This window comes from Trachemys scripta, chromosome 2 (genome assembly GCF_013100865.1).
Source record: "Trachemys scripta elegans isolate TJP31775 chromosome 2, CAS_Tse_1.0, whole genome shotgun sequence".
Taxonomy (NCBI): Eukaryota; Metazoa; Chordata; order Testudines; family Emydidae; genus Trachemys; species Trachemys scripta.
Window position 1 is genome coordinate 145,976,381 of NC_048299.1, and position 18,532 is coordinate 145,994,912.

Genomic DNA, 18,532 nt, shown 5'->3' on the forward strand with positions numbered 1-18,532 from the left:
CGCTAGCTTGGGAAGAGAAATAGAAAGCATTTAATATCTGTGCCTCTGCACACTAGCACTTTCTCAGCGGCAGCCGTCTGAAACGGCGTAGGATTACATGCAGCTTTTTAGGATTTTACTGAAGTAAGGCTTCATTGTGCAGCTTTACAAGTGTACTGATCAGCAATAACAAAGGAAGGCCATGTTTACGCTGCAGCCGCACAATGAAGGCGCTGCAGCTGAGCCGCTGTAGTGTGGATGCTTCCCTTATCAGTGGAAGGGGTTTTTCCATTAATCCACGTCTCCGAAAGGTGGTAGGTAGGCTGATGAAAGATTTATCCTTCTGCCAGCCTAACTGCTTCTACGCCAGGGGTTAGCCTGACCTAACTGTGGTGCTGAGGGTGTGAAATTTTTCACAGCCATGATCAATGTAGCTAGGTTGACCTGAGTGTTAGGGGTAGACTAGGCCAAAGCAAGTGTGATCAGAGGAGCACTGGTGAGTGTAAGACTGGAAGTTATTTAAAGGTTTTTAGGAGGCCAGAATGTAGTTGAAATGTGCTATCCTTCAGCCTCAGTGTCTTGAGATGGCAACTTTCTGCAGTCTGTTCAGTTGCAGAGAGGGGTGTGGTTGTGTACTTGAAGAATGCAGTTCTGGAAATGTAAGAAACTAAATATATCTAATTAGCCAATGGTAAAATTCTAAGCCAAATGGGAGGGAAGGGATTGGAAGAGGGTCAGGAAGGGATTCTTAAAATGAAATGTTTCAAACTGCAGCAGAGATAGTTAGTTATTTAGCTGCAGATATCTTATTGCTTGCAATGTCATCCCTACTCACTCAGTGGCTACAGGAAGTTCCCTGGCCACACCCCACCCCAGCTGGCAGCAGCAGAGTGGAATTTACAAAAATCTTGTTCAGAATGTTCTGAGCAAAATCAGTGAAACTGGCGGGACTGTTGTAAATTGCACTCTCGCTCTGAACACTGAAGGTACCTCTACAGGTAGGGTGATGTGTCTCGTACAGACACTGCAGGTCCCGCTAGCCCCGGTATAAATAGCACTGTAGACTGTAAGGCATGACTTACGGGAGTAGCATGCCCTGCACACCTGAACCCTTGAGGATGCACCCTACGCAGCTCTGTATGCACCCAAGAGCTGCCTCCCACTGTTGTTTTCAGCAGTGTGATGTCCCACTGCCAGAGCCTTTCGCTGTCCCCATGAAAGACTCCGGCCATGGTGACAGGCTCCAGCAGCTCCCAACTGTCTCCCCGCTGACAGAGCTTTTCCTCACCATAGTGATCAGGGTCTAGGTCTAGGGTACAGTACTACCTTGCTGCAAGTCCCACATATCTGCTTGTCTGCCTCAGGGAAATAGGTACCTGGTAAACATTTTAAGGCTTTGTAACATGAGATTTGGTGCATCTGTAAACCTAGAATTCTCTGCTCATACTTCTCAGCATAAAAAGAAAACGATTAGCGGGCTTTGAATTATCTAGGATAACAGTAACACAAGCCATTCAAGGGCATGATCTTGCAGATGCTTACTTATGTGAATAGTCCTTATGTATACAAGTAGACCTATAATCTTTGAGGTCTCCTTGCATGTTTAGAGACTACTTAGCAGAGTATGGATGAGGAGGATGGAGACATATTGATTACAGATATAGCCTACTTTTTCTAAAGTGAATTTGGAGTGCCCGTTTTTGAGTGATCTTAAAAATAATCAAATTTTTGCCAATAATTGAGCATCCATTTTCTGAAAAACCTTCTAAGGTGTGTCATGTTGGGAACTCAAAATCACTAGTCACGTTTGGAAGTTTACGCTGTATGTTTTAAATTTACAAACTTGTCGCACTTTTATACTCACTGATGTCTTTGCTTTGCTAAAATCTTAAGGCAAGGTGAAGGAACAGTTTCTAGTACAAATGATCCTCATCCCAATAAACGTCATGTGTTGCTGCTTTATCGCAGCAGCAAATGGAATCTTTCTGAAAAAGATCCAAATAATTAAATTTTCATTATAGAGCTAAGTACTTACGTGCCTCCATCACCATAGTATCTGAGTGCCTGCCAAGTGTTAGAGAAATTATTTCTATTTTTATTCTTCCTTCCCAGCCTAAAAGGGAAATAGCTTGATTCATTTATAAGGATTTTAGCGTGTATGAGTCAATGGGTGTGTTGCCTATCTGTCTGTGTGCAGAACTCATTGAGGGGAAGCTGTGTTGAAGAAGTAAGATCTGCATGTGGGTCCCAGTTCAGGAAAAAAATCCTATTCAGGACAGTGCTTAAGTAGTTGCTTAAATTAAGCATTTGCTTTAGCAGTTTCCTGAATCTGAACTTTAGTTCGGAAATAGTTCAGTGGTTGTTCTGTCTTAGGGCAGTGAGTTCCATAGCCAAAGTCCAGCTCACGTGAAAGTTTAGTCCCCAGCTCTACCAAGCTTCTCTCTATTGGTTGACTACTTTGTTCAGTTGGTTTTAGTGCCATGTAAATAGTGGGGCTGATGCTTTAGCTTTGGCTTCCCAAGTGTAAATACTGTCCCTGCCCTTAGAGATCTTAGAATAGGGGTGGAAAGGATAAGAATTTAATGGGACTTTCCTGCAAGAGAATTATAATGTACAATGGCAAGGGTTAACTTCAGCATGGCAGATCTTGCACCTTATCCTTTGTGCCTGTGGAAATCCAACACAACATTCTGTCATTTGGTGCTTTGTTATCAAGTTAAATGGACCACTCTTAGAATATACCTTTCTTTTCCCTAGGCATCTTTGCTTACCTAAACTACCATGTTCCCCGGACAAGACGGGAGATCCTGGAGACCCTTATCAAAGGGCTTCAGAGATTGGAGTACAGAGGATATGATTCTGCAGGTAGGTCATTCGATATAGTAACAATTATTTTTCTTTTTATATTGTAAATTGCCATTTTACTGGTATGCTTATTAGGCAGGTGGTCATAAATAAGTCTTTGCTTTCCACTGTGCTTCACAATTTCTATGCTTCACAATTTGTTTGTTGTGTCTTGCGGGAAACTGTTAGGTGTGGGAATCGATGGAGGAAATGACAAAGACTGGGAGGCTAATGCCGGCAAAATCCAACTAATCAAAAAGAAGGGGAAAGTGAAGGCTCTGGATGAAGAGATTAACAGTATGTATTACACTTCCCCTTTCCAAAAATATCTTGAGATTCTTTGCATGTTAAGTACTCTTTAACCTCAATCTCATGTATCTTGAGATATTCTGTATCGTACGTATTCTGTCCTTAGTATTGTTTGGGGATACAACTTCTGAACAAGGAAGTCTTTGATCTGTCAAGCTGAATCCTAGTAAAATCATCAGCTATGTGTTGGTATGCTGCTATACGCACAATGGTACAGTGCTGTTTTACATGGGAGAAAAATGTCTTTACTAGTGGAAGATGTAACTGAAAAAGTATTAATAAACATCTTAGGGTTTTTTCTAGTGCAAGGGAGTTTAAATATTAAATAATCTGAAATTCGCAAATTTGACTGATTATCTTGAGTTAATCTCTGTGTTGTATTTATTAAGTGGAAATTTTCAGATCAGTACAGTTTAAGGCCCAAATCCAGCAAAGTACTTAAGCACTTGCTTAACTTCACACTAGGGCTGTCAAGCGATTAAACACATTAATCGCGCAATTAAACAATAATAGACTACTATTTATATAAATATTTTTGGATGTTTTCCACATTTTCAAATATTTTGATTTCAATTACAACACAGAATACAAAGTGTACAGTGCTCACCTTATATTTATTTTTTTTATAAATATTTGCACTGTAAAAATAAAATAGTATTTTTTAATTCACTTAATACAAGTACTGTGTCAAATCTCTTATCATGAAAGTTGAATTTACAAATGTAGAATTATGTACAAAAAATCTGCATTCAAAAATAAAACAATGTAAAACTTTAGAGCCTACAAGTCCACTCAGTTCTATTTCTTTTAAAGCCAATCGCTCAGACAAACAAGTTTGTTTACATTTGCAGGAGATAATGCTGCCCGCTTCTTGTTTACTACGTCACCTGAAAGTGAGAACAGGTGTTCTCATGGCAGTGTTGTGGCCAGCATTGCAAGATATTTACGTGCCAGATGTGCTAAATATTCATATGTCCCTTATGCTTCAACCACCATTCCAGAGGACACGTGTCCATGCTGATGATGGGTTCTGCTCAATAACGATCCAAAGGAGTGCAGACCAACGCATATTCATTTTCATCATCTGAGTCAGATGCCACCAGCAGAAGGTTGATTTTCTTTTTTGGTGGTCCGGGGTCTGTGGTTTCTGCTTCAGAATGTTGCTCTATTAAGACTTCTGAAAGCATGCTCCACACCCCGTCCCTCTCAGATTTTGGAAGGCACTTCAGATTCTTAAACCTTGGATCGAGTGCTGTCGCTATCTTTAGAAATCTCACATTGGTACCTTCTTTGCATTTTGTGAAATCTACAGTGAAAGTGTTCTTAAAATGAACAACATGCTGGGTCATCATCCGAGACTGCTATAACATGAAATATATGTCAGAATGTGGGTAAAACACAAGAGCAGGAGACATAAAATTCTCCCCCAAAGGAATTCAGCCACAAATTTAATTAACACATTATTTTTTCAGTAAGCGTCATCAGCATGGAAGCATGTCCTCTGGAATGGTGGCCAAAGCATGAAGGGGCATACGAATGTTTAGCATATCTGGCACGTAAATACCTTGCAATGCCGGCGACAAAAGTGCCATGCAAGTGCCTGTTCTCACTTTCAGGTGATGTAAATAAGAAGTGGGCAGCATTGTCTCCTGTAAATGTAAACAAACTTGTTTCTCTTAGTGATTGGCTTTAAAGGAAGTAGGACTGAGTGGATTTGTAGGCTCTAAAGTTTTACATTGTTTTGTTTTTGAGTGCAGTTATGTAACCAAAAAAAAAAAAAATCTACGTTTGTAAGTTGCGCTTTCATGATAGAGAGTGCACTATGAGGTGAATTAAAAAAATTCTATTTCTTTGATCATTTTTACAGTGCAAATATTTGTAATAAAAATAATATAAAGTGAGTACTGTATACTTTGTATTCTGTGTTGTAATTGAAATCAATATATTTGAAAATATAGAAAAACATCCAAAATATTTAATATATTTCAATTGGTATTCTATTGTTTAACAGTGTGAATAAAACTCCAATTAATCACAATTAATATTTTTGAGTTAATCGCGTGAGTTAACGGCTATTAATCAACAGCCTTACTTCACACTCAAGAGTAGTCCCATTTAATTCACTAGGATTCACAAGTGCTTGTAAATATTTGCTGGATTGGGGCCCATTTAGCTTGGTAAATTTTAAAATGTTCTCAAAATAAGGAGCAACCTTTTAGAAAGGGAATTAACTGTGCATTGGTTTCTCATCCAAATAAAGCAAAATAGTGAAAATAATATTACAGCATTAATAAGAATCCATCTATATATGGATATATTTTATTTCAGTTCTAAAAAATAAACTCCCTCCTCCTCTGCAAGCAGGAAAAAATCATCCACTAGGACATTTTGAATTTAGCCTTAATAAATTGACTTTGAGTTTCTGAATAACCTAAATATCTTATAGTGCAAACCTAGTTTTATCTTGAGGTGCGCAGTAGATGAGCTAAGGAATTGGTTAAGAAAAAATACTAATATACTTATAAGTGGAACTGTCAAATTGATGAGAAAGTAGGAAGTGAGGTATTCTGCTTTCTATTTCTAAACCCTTTTGTGTCCTGGATAGAGTCAGATTTTAAATTAGTCAAATCTCTGCGGGAAACAAAACTGCAAACAATTGTTTTCTGTAAAGTATGGGTAAGCACTGCATGAACTTGCAGGTATCTGCCATCATAGTTGATGGTTGTCTGTTTCTAGTTAATATCCTGATTTTCAGGTGTTAGTAACTTCAGTTACAGCATATTTATTTAACTTAAAGGATTCTCATATATGAAACTTATGAGAAACTGATTCTGTAGCCTTTTAATGTAATTTTAACATTACTAAGATAGTAAAACCTCATTGATCCAAATGAAATGCGTGGACCTGACCTTAATTCAGCTAAGTCCAAAGTCTGAATAAACAAGGCTATATTGTATATATTCAGTAAAAAAGAAAGACACTGGAATAATGGTAGATTTAAGCACTTGTGGTAAAATCAATTTAGAAAACTATATTATGGTCTATGAAAAGCCATTAAGAAAGACAGAAAAGGTAATCTCTGAACAAAAGGATGAACTTCTACCAAGAGAAGATTAATTTGATACTTTCCAGGCACTAAATTGTTACTGTTGAGGTTTCTAATTTGATATTGTATAAGGTGATTATGCTTGGTCAGGCAGAGCTAATATTTCAATAGCATCAGAGATGATGGGCCAACACAAGGGAAGAAAATAAAATTGGGTGACTTGTTAAAGGTTATTTTCTTTTTGAGAATAAAAAGGAATGGAATCGCCAGATGAGTGAGACTTACAAAACAGCCACATGAATAATTTTGTTAATGTATCTTTATAGGTATGTGAAATAAACTGAAGGCCATATAGTAAGTTGGAAGAGGTTGAGCTGGGGGGATAGACAGGCGTGTCACAGAACTTCTTGGAGAATGGAAGGCATAGTTGAAACATGCTGCCAATTGCTATATTGTACAATAATTCACTGCTTGGTATGAGAGCTTTTACTCAGTTTACCGGTTCCCATCCTCTTCTCACTAAAGCTTTCCTGAAGAAGGCTTGATAGGCTGGAAACAGACAATTGAGAAGAACACTGAGTAAATGATTGTCTAACATAACAGGTTTATTCTTTACTAACAAGTGCTATGAACTTCTTAATAGCTCATGAAGTGTACATTTGAGAATTATGGTCCTAGTTTTGTAAGACTCTCCCATTGATGTACAATCATGTTCCCATTGGCTTATTGGTTAATAAAAGCATGCGAATGCTTCACAAGTAAAATTCATAGATATTTCCTCAATATGCAGGAGAAAAGATTATCAGAGTTGAAAATGTTCTCAGGAGAAAATATATACAGTATAAACAAGTGATGCTGTCTAATTGCTTCTTTTTGAGGACTCAGTGTGGCAAAACAAGTGAACTCCTGAGACAAAGATGTTCTTGCTGAAAAACCGAAATGATTTTGTGAACTTGTTGGAAATGCCCTGATGTTGGGATACTTTTTGCCAGAAGAAGAGCTTAGAAAATATTAACACCTGCCCACAAACAGCTTTGGCGTTAATAGACAATACTCAGAATGCTGCAATTTTTGTGTGGGTGGAGAGCCTAGAAGAAAATCATGTTGGTAAATTTATTAAAAAATCGGCAGTTAAATTAAACATTTGATCTTTGATATTGCAAACCTGTACACATGAGTCAGTGGTACTGATCAGTAGTGTGGCTCAGAGGACAGGGTTCACAGGATCAGGCTGTGTATCTCACATGGAAAGATCCTTCATCACGTGAGAAATCATCACTTTATTGGCTGGGGCCATGACATGGTCTTGACTGCCAATAACTTAAACCTGACGTTTTGCTTGCTTTGTGCTAATAATTTTCTGATTATATTTTTACTTGAATATGTCAGTCTCTATGTAACTTACTGCATTGCCTGTTACGCTCTGAAAGCCTGACCCATCTCTTATGTTGCTTTCAATGTGAATTGGATCAGGTCCTGATAATGTAAAATTTTTACACTTCCATCTGCAGAACAACAGGATATGGACCTGGACATCGAGTTTGATGTACATCTTGGCATCGCACATACCCGATGGGCTACCCATGGTGAGCCCAGTCCCGTCAATAGCCACCCGCAGCGCTCAGATAAAAACAATGGTAAGACCCTGCACTGCAAGGGGAAGTATTTATTTGTGTGAATGGGGAGAATAATGGCTATTGGGAATTCTGAGCGATGAATATGCTCTTGCAAATTGTCACTTAATTCAGTACTTCATACTAAAACTCCATTGGTGCAGTGCTGCCTATGCCTCTGTGAGAGCACGTGCTTGGAGGCAGGGGGTAGGAATCATTATTCTGTTTCAAGCCATGATCCTAATCTTGCTCCTTTTGAATCCCACCGTAGTTTGGTCATTCACTTCAATAAGAACAGCACCAGACTCTTTTTTTTATTATGATGATGAATCACTTGCAGTAAGAGGCAGTCGTATTAATTATTTGCATTGTGATAGTGCCTCGGGACTTCAGTAAATCAATATTGACTGAAAAAGTAAGATCTCAAGGCCTACAGTAATCTCTGTACAGGAATTTTCCCAACCATCATCATAAATGGCATGTTGCTAACATACAGGGTTTTTTTTATAATTTTCTTTGTTTATTTCTCTCTTTTGGCCATCATTTGGTAAAGGTTGCTTTGTCCTTTGTATTGCTGCAGAAGGCTGCTTGGCTCTTATTTATATCTATGCACCAGCTCGAATCTCAAATGCTTTACGAACTGTGATGAACCTATCCTCAGGCTACCTGTGTAATCGTTAGCATTCTCACTTACAGATGATGGTTTGTGGCAGAGCTAGGTAATAATAACAACAATATATAGCTCTTACAGAACTTTTCATTCCGAGATCTCAAAGCACTTGACAAAGTATCCCCACTGTACAGGTGGGGAAACTGAGGCACGGGAGGTGAAATGACTTGCCCAAGGTCACCCGGCAGGCCAGTGACAGAGCCAGGAATAGAACCCGATGTTCTCTGTCCTGTTCTCTGTCCTGTGCTTTAAACATAAGACCATACTCCATCTCTGTTAAGCTCACCCGGGGTGATTTAAGTGTTGTGTCAAATGGTTCAGTGAAAATTGATTGGATTAAAACACAAGCCCAAGATATTTAGAATCTCAGGAGACATTACCAACCAGTTTCTGAAGATTTTGAAATGGAACCAATTTTGGCTCTCACCATCTGATTTTTGTATTGTAACAAACGAACCAACTGAGATACAATAATAGCTCGTATAGAAAAGGATCATCGCTAATTGTATATTGTTTAGGTGAGCACCGCACATAAAATTGTTACAAGCATATATTAAATATATTCAGTAATCTTCCGGTTACAAGACTTCTGCAAAACTACTTTGTCCACTCCTTCAAATGTGTTGTGATTCTGAATACTGGAAACGGAAATAATACAACCATTGATTTGGAAAATGGTTTGTGCATGTTTAACGTCCTCAGCACTAAGACCTGATGTGATTAACATGTATAGTAATTTAGGGTAATGGCACACATGAAGGCTGGCCTAGATTCTCGTCTTTTACATTAGGAAAATTATCTCTATTCTGTATTGCATGCAATGATACTAAGAGAACATTGTCATGGTAATTGGTATTTACTGATACACGGCATATCATCGTGGCAGCTGGATGTATTAAATACATTTTTTAAAAAATCCATGAAAGTTAAAAAAGCCACCCTCAAAAGATGACAGATGGGTGAGTTTTCTTTGAAATATTTGCTCTTAAAAGGTTATTCAATGGTCTACTTCTAACACAGGCCTTTGAGCAAGGCACTTAATGTTTCTGTCCCTTAAGTTCTCCATCTGTAAAATAAGTTCTCCATCTTTGTAATGCACAATGAGATTTATTGATGGAAAGGCATAGCATAAGTCCTAGACCAGGGGTTCTCAAACTGGGGGTTGGGACCCCTGAGGGTCGCGAGGTTACTACATGGGGGGTTGCGAGCTGTCAACCTCCATCCCAAACCCCGCTTTGCCTCCAGTATTTATAATGGTGTTAAACATATATAAAAAACGTGCTTTTAATTTATAAGGGTGGGTCGCACGCAGAGACTTGCTATGTGAAAGGGGTCACCGGTAAAAAAGTTTGAGAGCCACTAGATGGTATTACCTCATAGAGCTTAGAACAGTTCTTGCTAACAGAGAGCAATCTGTGCAGGGTAATTGCAGTGAATTATAGAAGCCGTTCACTATTTTGATGCTTCTACTACTGTGTAAGTATGCTTATTAGAATAAAATGTTTCATATGGTGTTTAAGGTATGTAAAATACTCACGTTTCTGTTAGAATTAACACTTTTTTTTATTATTCTCTAGAATTTATTGTTATCCACAATGGCATTATAACCAACTACAAAGATCTGAGAAAATTTTTGGTAAGTAAAACTAGCTGTGTGTCAAAGCTCTGGGATAAAGTTATAATGGCACCTAGTACTGGTTAAATCTCAAAGTCCTTGATTAGCTGCCTACATTTCTTGCTACTGTGGTGTGGAAACCACAGGTGGTAATAGTGCCCAGCGATTTTAACATACAAAGCTGGAGATTCTTCTGAGACAGCTGAAGACTTCATGGCTTTCATGGTGACCATGGGATTATCTCAGGTCATGTGGCTGCCCATGCTTTGATCTGGTTTGTGGGTGGAGAGTAGAAATTGAAGGGATGGAAATTACCCCTCAAGTCTCATGGACTGATCATACCTTCATGTGTATGAGGTTGGGAATCTTCTCTTTCAGGATGAAGGATCTGTTTTGATGCTCTGGCCTTTGGAGGGTAATGGAAATTGCATTGCCAGCTGACCATTCTGCTAACAGGACTTCGTAATCCTTTGCTCTTTGCTATTGACAGAGTTGCTCCCCCGTGCCCTGTATTCAGTTTCATACATCCAGAGCACCCTGATTTATGGGTAGCGTGAGACAGATTATACAAGAAAAAAGACTGTTGTGGAGATATTTGTTGTGCACGAGACTGGTTGATATGAATTCTTGTCTGAATTGTTTTTCCTTACTTAGGGAGCTTCTTAAATAGGGGCAGTCTATGCAGTTACTGTTTTTGTGTGTCCTGCAAGACTCTCCTCTGTTGTCCACATTAACAGTGAACAGCCCCATCACATCTCATCTGCAGATCTCCCTTGCATCCACTCTGATGCCATCCCTTACTCTTTTCCTTTAATTTCTCACTCTGCTCTGTCTCCTACCCTTCACAATACAAACATGCTTTAGTCTCCCCATCTTAACAACAAACAAAAAACCTTGAGCCCATTTGCATCTCCAGCTACTTCCCTATCTCTGCCTCTCCCTTTCATCTCTAAGATCATTGAATTTGCTGTGTACAGTCACAGTCTAGAGTTCTTCTCCAGTCCTGTTTTTGCCCCTCGCGCTCCAATGAATCTGTTCCCACCAAAGTGTCTAATGTCGTCATCTTGTGTCTTGATTTACTACATTCTTGTCTCTAGCCTTGACAAATATCCATTCAAAATCTGCTCCTATCCATTCAGAATGCTGCTGCCAAGATAATTCTTCTAGCCTGTCACTTTGACTATGTCATCCCTCTACTGCTTCCCCTTTCTCCATCTCATCAGACATAAGCTAATTGTCTTCACTTTCAAGGCCCTTCACTGTTTATCTCCACCCAACTATCATCTTTCATTCACTATCGACTCCCAATTGCGATCGGCCCATGATTCCAGCCTCCATCATCTACTTGTTACATTTTCAAACTAGCACCTTTGTGCTTAAAAGGAGCTCCTTGTAAACATCTGCAAAGCTACCACCCTGTCCTCCTTCAAAACCCTCCATGATGCCTACAAAAAATTTGACAGCGGTTAAGGTGCTGGTGTTCTGAGACCCGCTGCGTATCAGGCTGACGACTGTTGTCTCATTATTTCCTTGTACTCTTCTATCTGTCGGTATCAATCTTTGTTTCTTGTTTTACACTTAGATTGTAAGTTCTTTGGGGGCAGGGACCATCTCTCTCTTCTGAGTTTGTGCAGTGCCCAACACAATGGGGTTCTGGTCCATGACTAGCGCTTCTAGACGTGACAAATAATGAACAGTAATAACAAACTGGGGTTTTTTGGTTTGCTTTCAGGAAAGCAAAGGGTATGATTTTGAGTCTGAGACCGACACAGAAACCATTGCCAAGCTTGTCAAGTACATGTACGACAACCGCGAAAGTGACGACATTAGCTTCACCACCTTGGTGGAGAGGGTTATCCAGCAACTGGTAATATATTAATTAATTTTAAAAATCGGTTGATTCAAACTTCTTTTTTTTTTAGACCCAGAGGCAATACTTCTGATGGTGTCTCAAATGAAAATAAAAGCTATGCTAAAATATTTGAAAGTTGGAATACTGGAATTGCAATACTCAGCTGACTAATGGTCAGTCTAGTCCAATAGGCTGTCTGTATTCCATATTCTTCAGTGAGTAGTGCAAGAAATCCCATAATGGACAATTAAAGAATAACCTGTACAGAGATGTTTCTTCCAGGCAATCAGTGTTTGATTTATGTCACGAAGCGCAAGAATTTATATTCCTATCTAATGTAACTATGGATATTGTTCATATAAATGTTTAATCCTGCTAAGCTTGTAGGCCAGATCTACATTGTAAACTTGTCACTAAGTCACAATTTAAAGCCCTGTCTTAGGAGAGCATCCCTATTTAGGACAGGATTTAAGCTTGTGCTTAGTCCCATTGGCGTCATTGGGACCTACTTAAAAGTTAAGTCTGTGTTTCCTTTGCTGAATCTGGACCTAAGGTTAGTTGGTTGTAAAACTCCAGTAATGGAAGAAATGCTGACCTCTTGTGGAAACTTTCTTGAAAAGCATGTATGTTTACCTGAGATTTTTTTTATTAATATGCACAGTCCTGTGCATAAAAACAGTTAGTTTACTTCCTCCTGGTGCTATTTTGTTCTGGAAACAATTAACGTTAATAACCATGGAATGCCAGGGAAATGGCAGCAGCCCGAGGCCATGCACAGATTTTCCATGGTATGTGTTCCAAGTGGCAAACAATTTTGCGAACAGACGCAGGTCAAGCAGCGCAAAAATTTGTTTGCTGAATCCTTGGTGTAGTATGTCAGCTCACCAAAATCTGAATTGGTGTCAGAGCTTTTATAGTGGTAGGCAGTTAAGCCTAACCAGGGAATCCTGTTTTTTAAAAATAACTGGCTTAGAACAAGCGAATTAAGGGGAATGGTTTCAAAATTAGGCACCTGAAATAATCAGCGACCATGAAATATGTGCCAACAGACAGTTGTTTTGTTGAACAAGAATGTTCTTATGGGTGCAGGTTACATGCTGGTGTTTGAAAAATGTGGCTGTAAGTGTAGTTTGAAATGGTACAATAATTTGTATATTTCGCCTTTCTTTCCAGGAAGGTGCTTTTGCCCTTGTGTTTAAAAGTGTCCATTACCATGGTCAAGCAGTTGGCACCAGGTAAAGATTGCTATTGTATCTCTCAATAGACAGTATTCCCCTTTTAATCACAATCAAAGCAAATACATTTTTAACCCCTCTCCCTTCTTGCTGATGATGGCTGGTGTATCAGTCAGAGGAGAGTAACATAGAGGATGCTCTTACTGCACTGTGTGAGAATCTGCATTTTCTGTGTTGCATACTTTTTTCTCCTCTCTTTCCCCCATTTCAGCACAAAACACTTCAAAAGGCCTCCTTTGGAGAAATACTTCAGTACCAGATTTGTGGTCAGAATCTCGCTTATACTCATACAACTGGTCTGAAATAACCTAGGTCTCTTGGCCTTTGGGGGCATGCCACAAGGCAAATCTGGTTGTGAAGGCTGCTGTGGAAGTTGGCCTTGGAAAGAGAAGTCGGATTTGTGGGTCGGGAACTTGTTTTTGTAATGTATGGCAGTGGCACCTAAAGCCTGGGAGGGACACCCCCTTTATTTATTTATTTATTTATTTATTTAATAAATTGGGCTACTTTGATTTTCAAGTGTATCATGCGAGTGCCTTAATAGGACCTCTAAATCCCACACTTAGACTTTCAAAAGCCAACCAAGAGATTTAGCCACACTATTCCCATTAATTTTAACTAAAGTGTGGCTAAATCCCTAATAAACTTTGAAAGCCTCAATTTTAGTATCTGCCATTAGGTGCATATAATGGGTAATAACCATTCAAAATACTGGCTTGAGCATGCAAGTGCAGGATTTCAGTGCTCATATTAGGGAATCTGCTCCAGTTTTAAGTCTTTGTTGCTTTTAGCCTTTGCCTTCATATCTCATTGTCTAGCTCTGTTCCTGGAAAGGGTGAACGCTAAATTTGTATTTTCAATTGGGGAAGGTTAGTGTAACTGAGATCGGAATTTTGTCCTATATCTTGCAGCCTCCTTCACAATTAATTGGTTAATGAGATTCAGTAAAACAAGCTGGATGAGGTTAATTGGTTTAGATACCGTGGTGTCCAACAACAGTCCCTCAAGTTTAAGGTTTCTATGTTGAAGCTCCATGTATCATCAGTTACAGCTCCATGTTTCGTTTGCAGACGAGGAAGCCCCCTGCTGATTGGAGTTCGAAGTGAACACAAGCTCTCCACTGACCACATTCCAATACTGTACAGAACAGGTAAATTAGAAGTGACTTTCTCTTTGTTATATTGTTACACTATTTAAAATTATTATTTTCCACTGATTGTGTGAAGTTATTTTTCTTTCTTGTTACACTTTCAGCTGTGCAATCTATGGATCATTCTGTTGGTGGAATATCCATAGAAGCGGAGAAAGGTGCCTACTTGAGACATCCCTTTAATACTACAAGTTCTGCTGGTTTTTTCTTAGAAAAAGAATTGAAAATAAGGGAAATTAGAACTGCCTCTTTAGTATGTGGTTATTGCTTTCCATGTAGCAAAATGAAACAAACCAGAAGAAAAGGATTTCTTCTTTATAGAACACCACAAATAAATACAACCCCCCCCCCACCTTATCCCCAAGTTTCAGTGTTCTAGTGATTCTGAACATGTACATAGTACATTGTGAGCGTTAACTTAGCTAACTGATGTTTTAGGTATAGGTTCGTTCTTGAGTTCCCTGCGGCATTATTCACTGCACGAAAGAGTGAATAAGTTTAAAAAAAAAAAAAAAAGTAGAAACAATGAAATTAGAAACCACTGTCATGCTGGGAAATCTTGTCACTGAAGCAGAGCTGTGTTTTGAGCAAAATGTATTTCATCTGATCTACAGCACATCATGGATACAATGAGGTTCAAATTACAGCTTGGGTTTATTTCCCTTTTGCTCCTTGTATCCGGAATCTTTTTTACAAAAATCTGTTTGTGTGTTTTGAGTTTGGGGTGTGCCTTTAGCTGCAATGAATCATTATTTATTAACAATCTAATTTGTTTTCTCAAGTACTCCATTTCTGTCTTAAAAATAACCTTTCACTTACGATCTGACAAAATGTTCAGCTAAATTAGGAGAGTTCTCTATTAAAGGAAAAGGATGGGGCATGATACTCACCTGGTGTAAATCAGTAGGACTTCATTTTCAGTAGCATGTGGTTGCAAGAATAGTTATTTCAGTGGTTGAAATGTGTGGGCTTGTGCCAGTGGAGAATTTGAACCTCAATGCTATTGAAGTTCTTCTTGTGCCAATAGCTCACCCAGGTAACCTTTTATTAACTACATCCTCTTGTAACCTGGGGAAAACTGATTATTTGAGTGGACAGTGATTACAATTATATTTAATACAAGCCAAAGGAGAGGTGGTGTGCAAAAGTTTGTTGTTCCACATGTTCAACAGGTTTCCCTGGAAGTTAGTGTTAATGGGTAAAAATTGCCTGCATCCCACGTTCAAAAGTAACATAGGCATTTAAAAACCAAAGTCCATTGACTTTAAATGGGACTTAGTTTCTTTGAAAATGTCTTTGACCTTTGACAATTTTACCCAAAGCCTCAAGTTAAAATAGAGGGGGAGAGGGGAACAACCCAGAACTACCAAATTCTGGTGAAAGCGCAGCCTAAGATTTGTGGTGTAGCATGGACCTAGAAGTACAGTGTGCTGACTCCACAAGGTGTTAAGACTTCATCGTTGCACAGGGCTGAATGTAATTTTATGTAGGTACGTCCTAATGGGATGCACATGCTTGGAATAGCGAGTGACCTCAATAAGATGAGAGGGTTTTGAAGCTACGGAGGCAATCGTGGACCAGGTGCGGTAGGGCTCCTAGTTATTATTAACGCTTGAAGTGTAAGGAGTAGGTGATTTCTGCTTCCTTCCATCTTTGTACGCATAGATAAAGATTCTGTGGCACGCCAGTCTGTCTAGTTAAAATGCAATAAACTGGTTGGTTTCTCACTTTTCAAAAACATTTCACACCTGTGGTAAGAACTTCTGCTGACAGCCTGGGCATGATGCGCTGCTCTTCCTTTGTTAACTGGCAATAGGGTTTCGTATTATCCCTAGGAATTATCTATAATGGATGGTGGTTTTAGTCAAAGACAGTGACATTAACATAGGCCGCTCTGTCTTTGCAAGTGCCTCTTAAAGCAATTTCAAATGTAGCCTTGCTCAAGTAAGCATAGAGAATATCTCATATTAAGTAGAAGCTAATACGAATCTGTGCTACGTTAGCATTTTAAAATTAGCATATGCTTAAAATTGCTACAGTGGAAGTTGATATGGTATCAAAATATGCTCAGCAGTTTTTCCTCCGAGAGATTTTGAAGTACTTGTTTTATTCTCCCTGCCACCCCCAATTGTCTGCAAAATCTCCCCCTTTTTTTGGTCCGTGATGCAAGCCCTGAGTAGGCAGTAGCAGTCATTGTTCTGAAGGTGAGGAATTGCTGTTGTGTTGCTGTTAGAGCCTAAAAAGTGGCAGCCAGGCAATACTTATCAGTGATATATCCACTGATGATATGCAGCTGGCTTTGGTTTGCTGAAACTGAACTTCTTAAGTGCTGATGACAAAAAGATTGAATCTAATGGAAAGCAATGCTGACATAATAAAGATGATGCAGTGAAATGTCCTACCTGGGGAAAGAAAATCTGCATGCTTCAATCAAGGGTGGGCGGTTTATTTGGAGAATGGCCACTAGCACCATCGCTCTGCCTTTTCTGGTGGTTGTGTTCTTTGTTTTCTGATTTGCAAACTGAAAGGAACATAAAAATCTGAAGCGCTCTGAACTGTTGGTTTAGTGGAACTTCCTTATTTTCCCTCAGTATCAACATGAAAGCAATATTTTTGATTTTAGAAAAAAGTTTTTGGAAAATTTAACTAAATTGCAGCTGTATTGATCTGAATATTAGCTATTGTTGTGGGGGGAGGGTATTTAAATCAATGAAGTACATGTTCTGTAATTAAAATGTTACCCAGTTTATGCTATTTTAGTACAAGTAAAATAATTAGGCCTGTAGATTGTATTCGTTGTAGTATATGTCAACTTAAAATTTGTCATCCTTGAATTTTAGACAGAATAGAAAAGAGAAACTTGTAGAATAACCCATCTATCCTCTGTGACTTCTCTTTATCACCCCCTGCCAATGCAAGGTTGATCTCTCTGGCATGTTTAGTGTTTTGTCCAAGCTCAAATGTTAAGCAACCAGTCTTAGCCACTTCTCTCAGACTATACTACAGTCTTAGTCTTCACTGGTAAACAATTTCTTGAAGTTAAGAAAAAAAATTCTAGAGCAGGTTAAAAAATGTTGAAATACTGAGGGAATTTTCAGTGAAATTTTAGGCTTTTGGAAAAATTTCTACCAACATCCCAAAAATGTCTCCTACGACTCATTGGTGTTAGTCACGCCTCTTGGACCAGCAAAAATAATTCCTATGAGCGGTTAAATCTGACTGCCCAGACTGCAGGCTGCCAGTGTTACAAGCTTGGACCAAAATTATGAGAAACTCATTTGTCAGTTGCTCCACTTCTGGTCTCCCACGAACAGTACTGAGCTCTTGTACTCCGTGGCCATTGTACAAATGCTAATAGCAAATGGACCAGGAGAAAGAGAGTTTGCTTTTGGTGCGGAGAATTTTTATTAAACATGGAGATGTAAAGTAGAGAGAGTCCCACTTGCCTCTCAAACACCACGGTGAGTGTGCACAGCAGTTATTAAAAAAAAAAAAATGTTTAAACTTGTAAGCAGGACAGAGTGAGTGAAAAAATATGGGTATCTAATAAATGTGAAACCTTGTGAAATGATTTGAGTCATTTTTCAGAGTAGAATCGTACAGAGACTTCCTACTTTAGTTCTTTTATTGAAGTTCTCTATAGACACACTACAAGTATGGAACATATCAATAGCATGTTTAATGTCAAGTAGATTTAATCCAAAAAGCTTTCAGTGCCGTGTAAGCAAACTAAGAAAGGGCTCAAGAATGGGAACAAATAATGTTACCCAGAAAAAAAATCCTGATCGCTTTTGCTAAGCCTATTTTCATCAGTGTTAAATTGACTATAGCCCCTTGATCTCAACCGAAATGTGAAGTGTTCAAAATAATGCTTCATGTTGGTACTGTGAGTTGGGAACGGTGATCAAGTTTGACACATTGCAGCGTCTGTTCTTTATTGTGGAAGTGTATGTGACACTGATTGCTAATACAGTGTATAACATTAAAGGTAAAGACAAGAAAGGAAGTTGCAGCCTTTCCCGTATCGACAGCACCACCTGTCTTTTCCCTGTTGAAGAGAAAGCTGTGGAGTACTACTTTGCTTCTGATGCGAGGTGAGATTCTTCAGTATCTTTAGTGGATTCCAAGACAACTGTTGACATGCCCTTTCAATTTAGAGCCCTAATGGGTAACCTGCGTTACAACTGTTACTTTATCAATACTTAGCAAAGAGTGCGTA

General features: G+C 38.9%; 1 protein-coding gene across 2 annotated transcripts in view; it reads left to right on the forward strand.

The window, feature by feature from the left end:
* GFPT1 (glutamine--fructose-6-phosphate transaminase 1) overlaps positions 1-18,532 on the forward strand; it is a 63,689-nt gene that overhangs the window by 20,723 nt on the left and 24,434 nt on the right. The window contains exons 2-10 of one of the 2 annotated variants that reach the window (XM_034761772.1): positions 2,737-2,844; positions 3,013-3,120; positions 7,690-7,815; positions 10,039-10,097; positions 11,809-11,943; positions 13,102-13,163; positions 14,234-14,313; positions 14,418-14,471; positions 18,302-18,407. In XM_034761772.1, coding sequence (XP_034617663.1) covers positions 2,737-2,844; positions 3,013-3,120; positions 7,690-7,815; positions 10,039-10,097; positions 11,809-11,943; positions 13,102-13,163; positions 14,234-14,313; positions 14,418-14,471; positions 18,302-18,407 — 838 coding nt within the window. The remainder of the gene's footprint in view (positions 1-2,736; positions 2,845-3,012; positions 3,121-7,689; positions 7,816-10,038; positions 10,098-11,808; positions 11,944-13,101; positions 13,164-14,233; positions 14,314-14,417; positions 14,472-18,301; positions 18,408-18,532) is intronic. The other variant, XM_034761773.1, reaches the window with a different exon arrangement.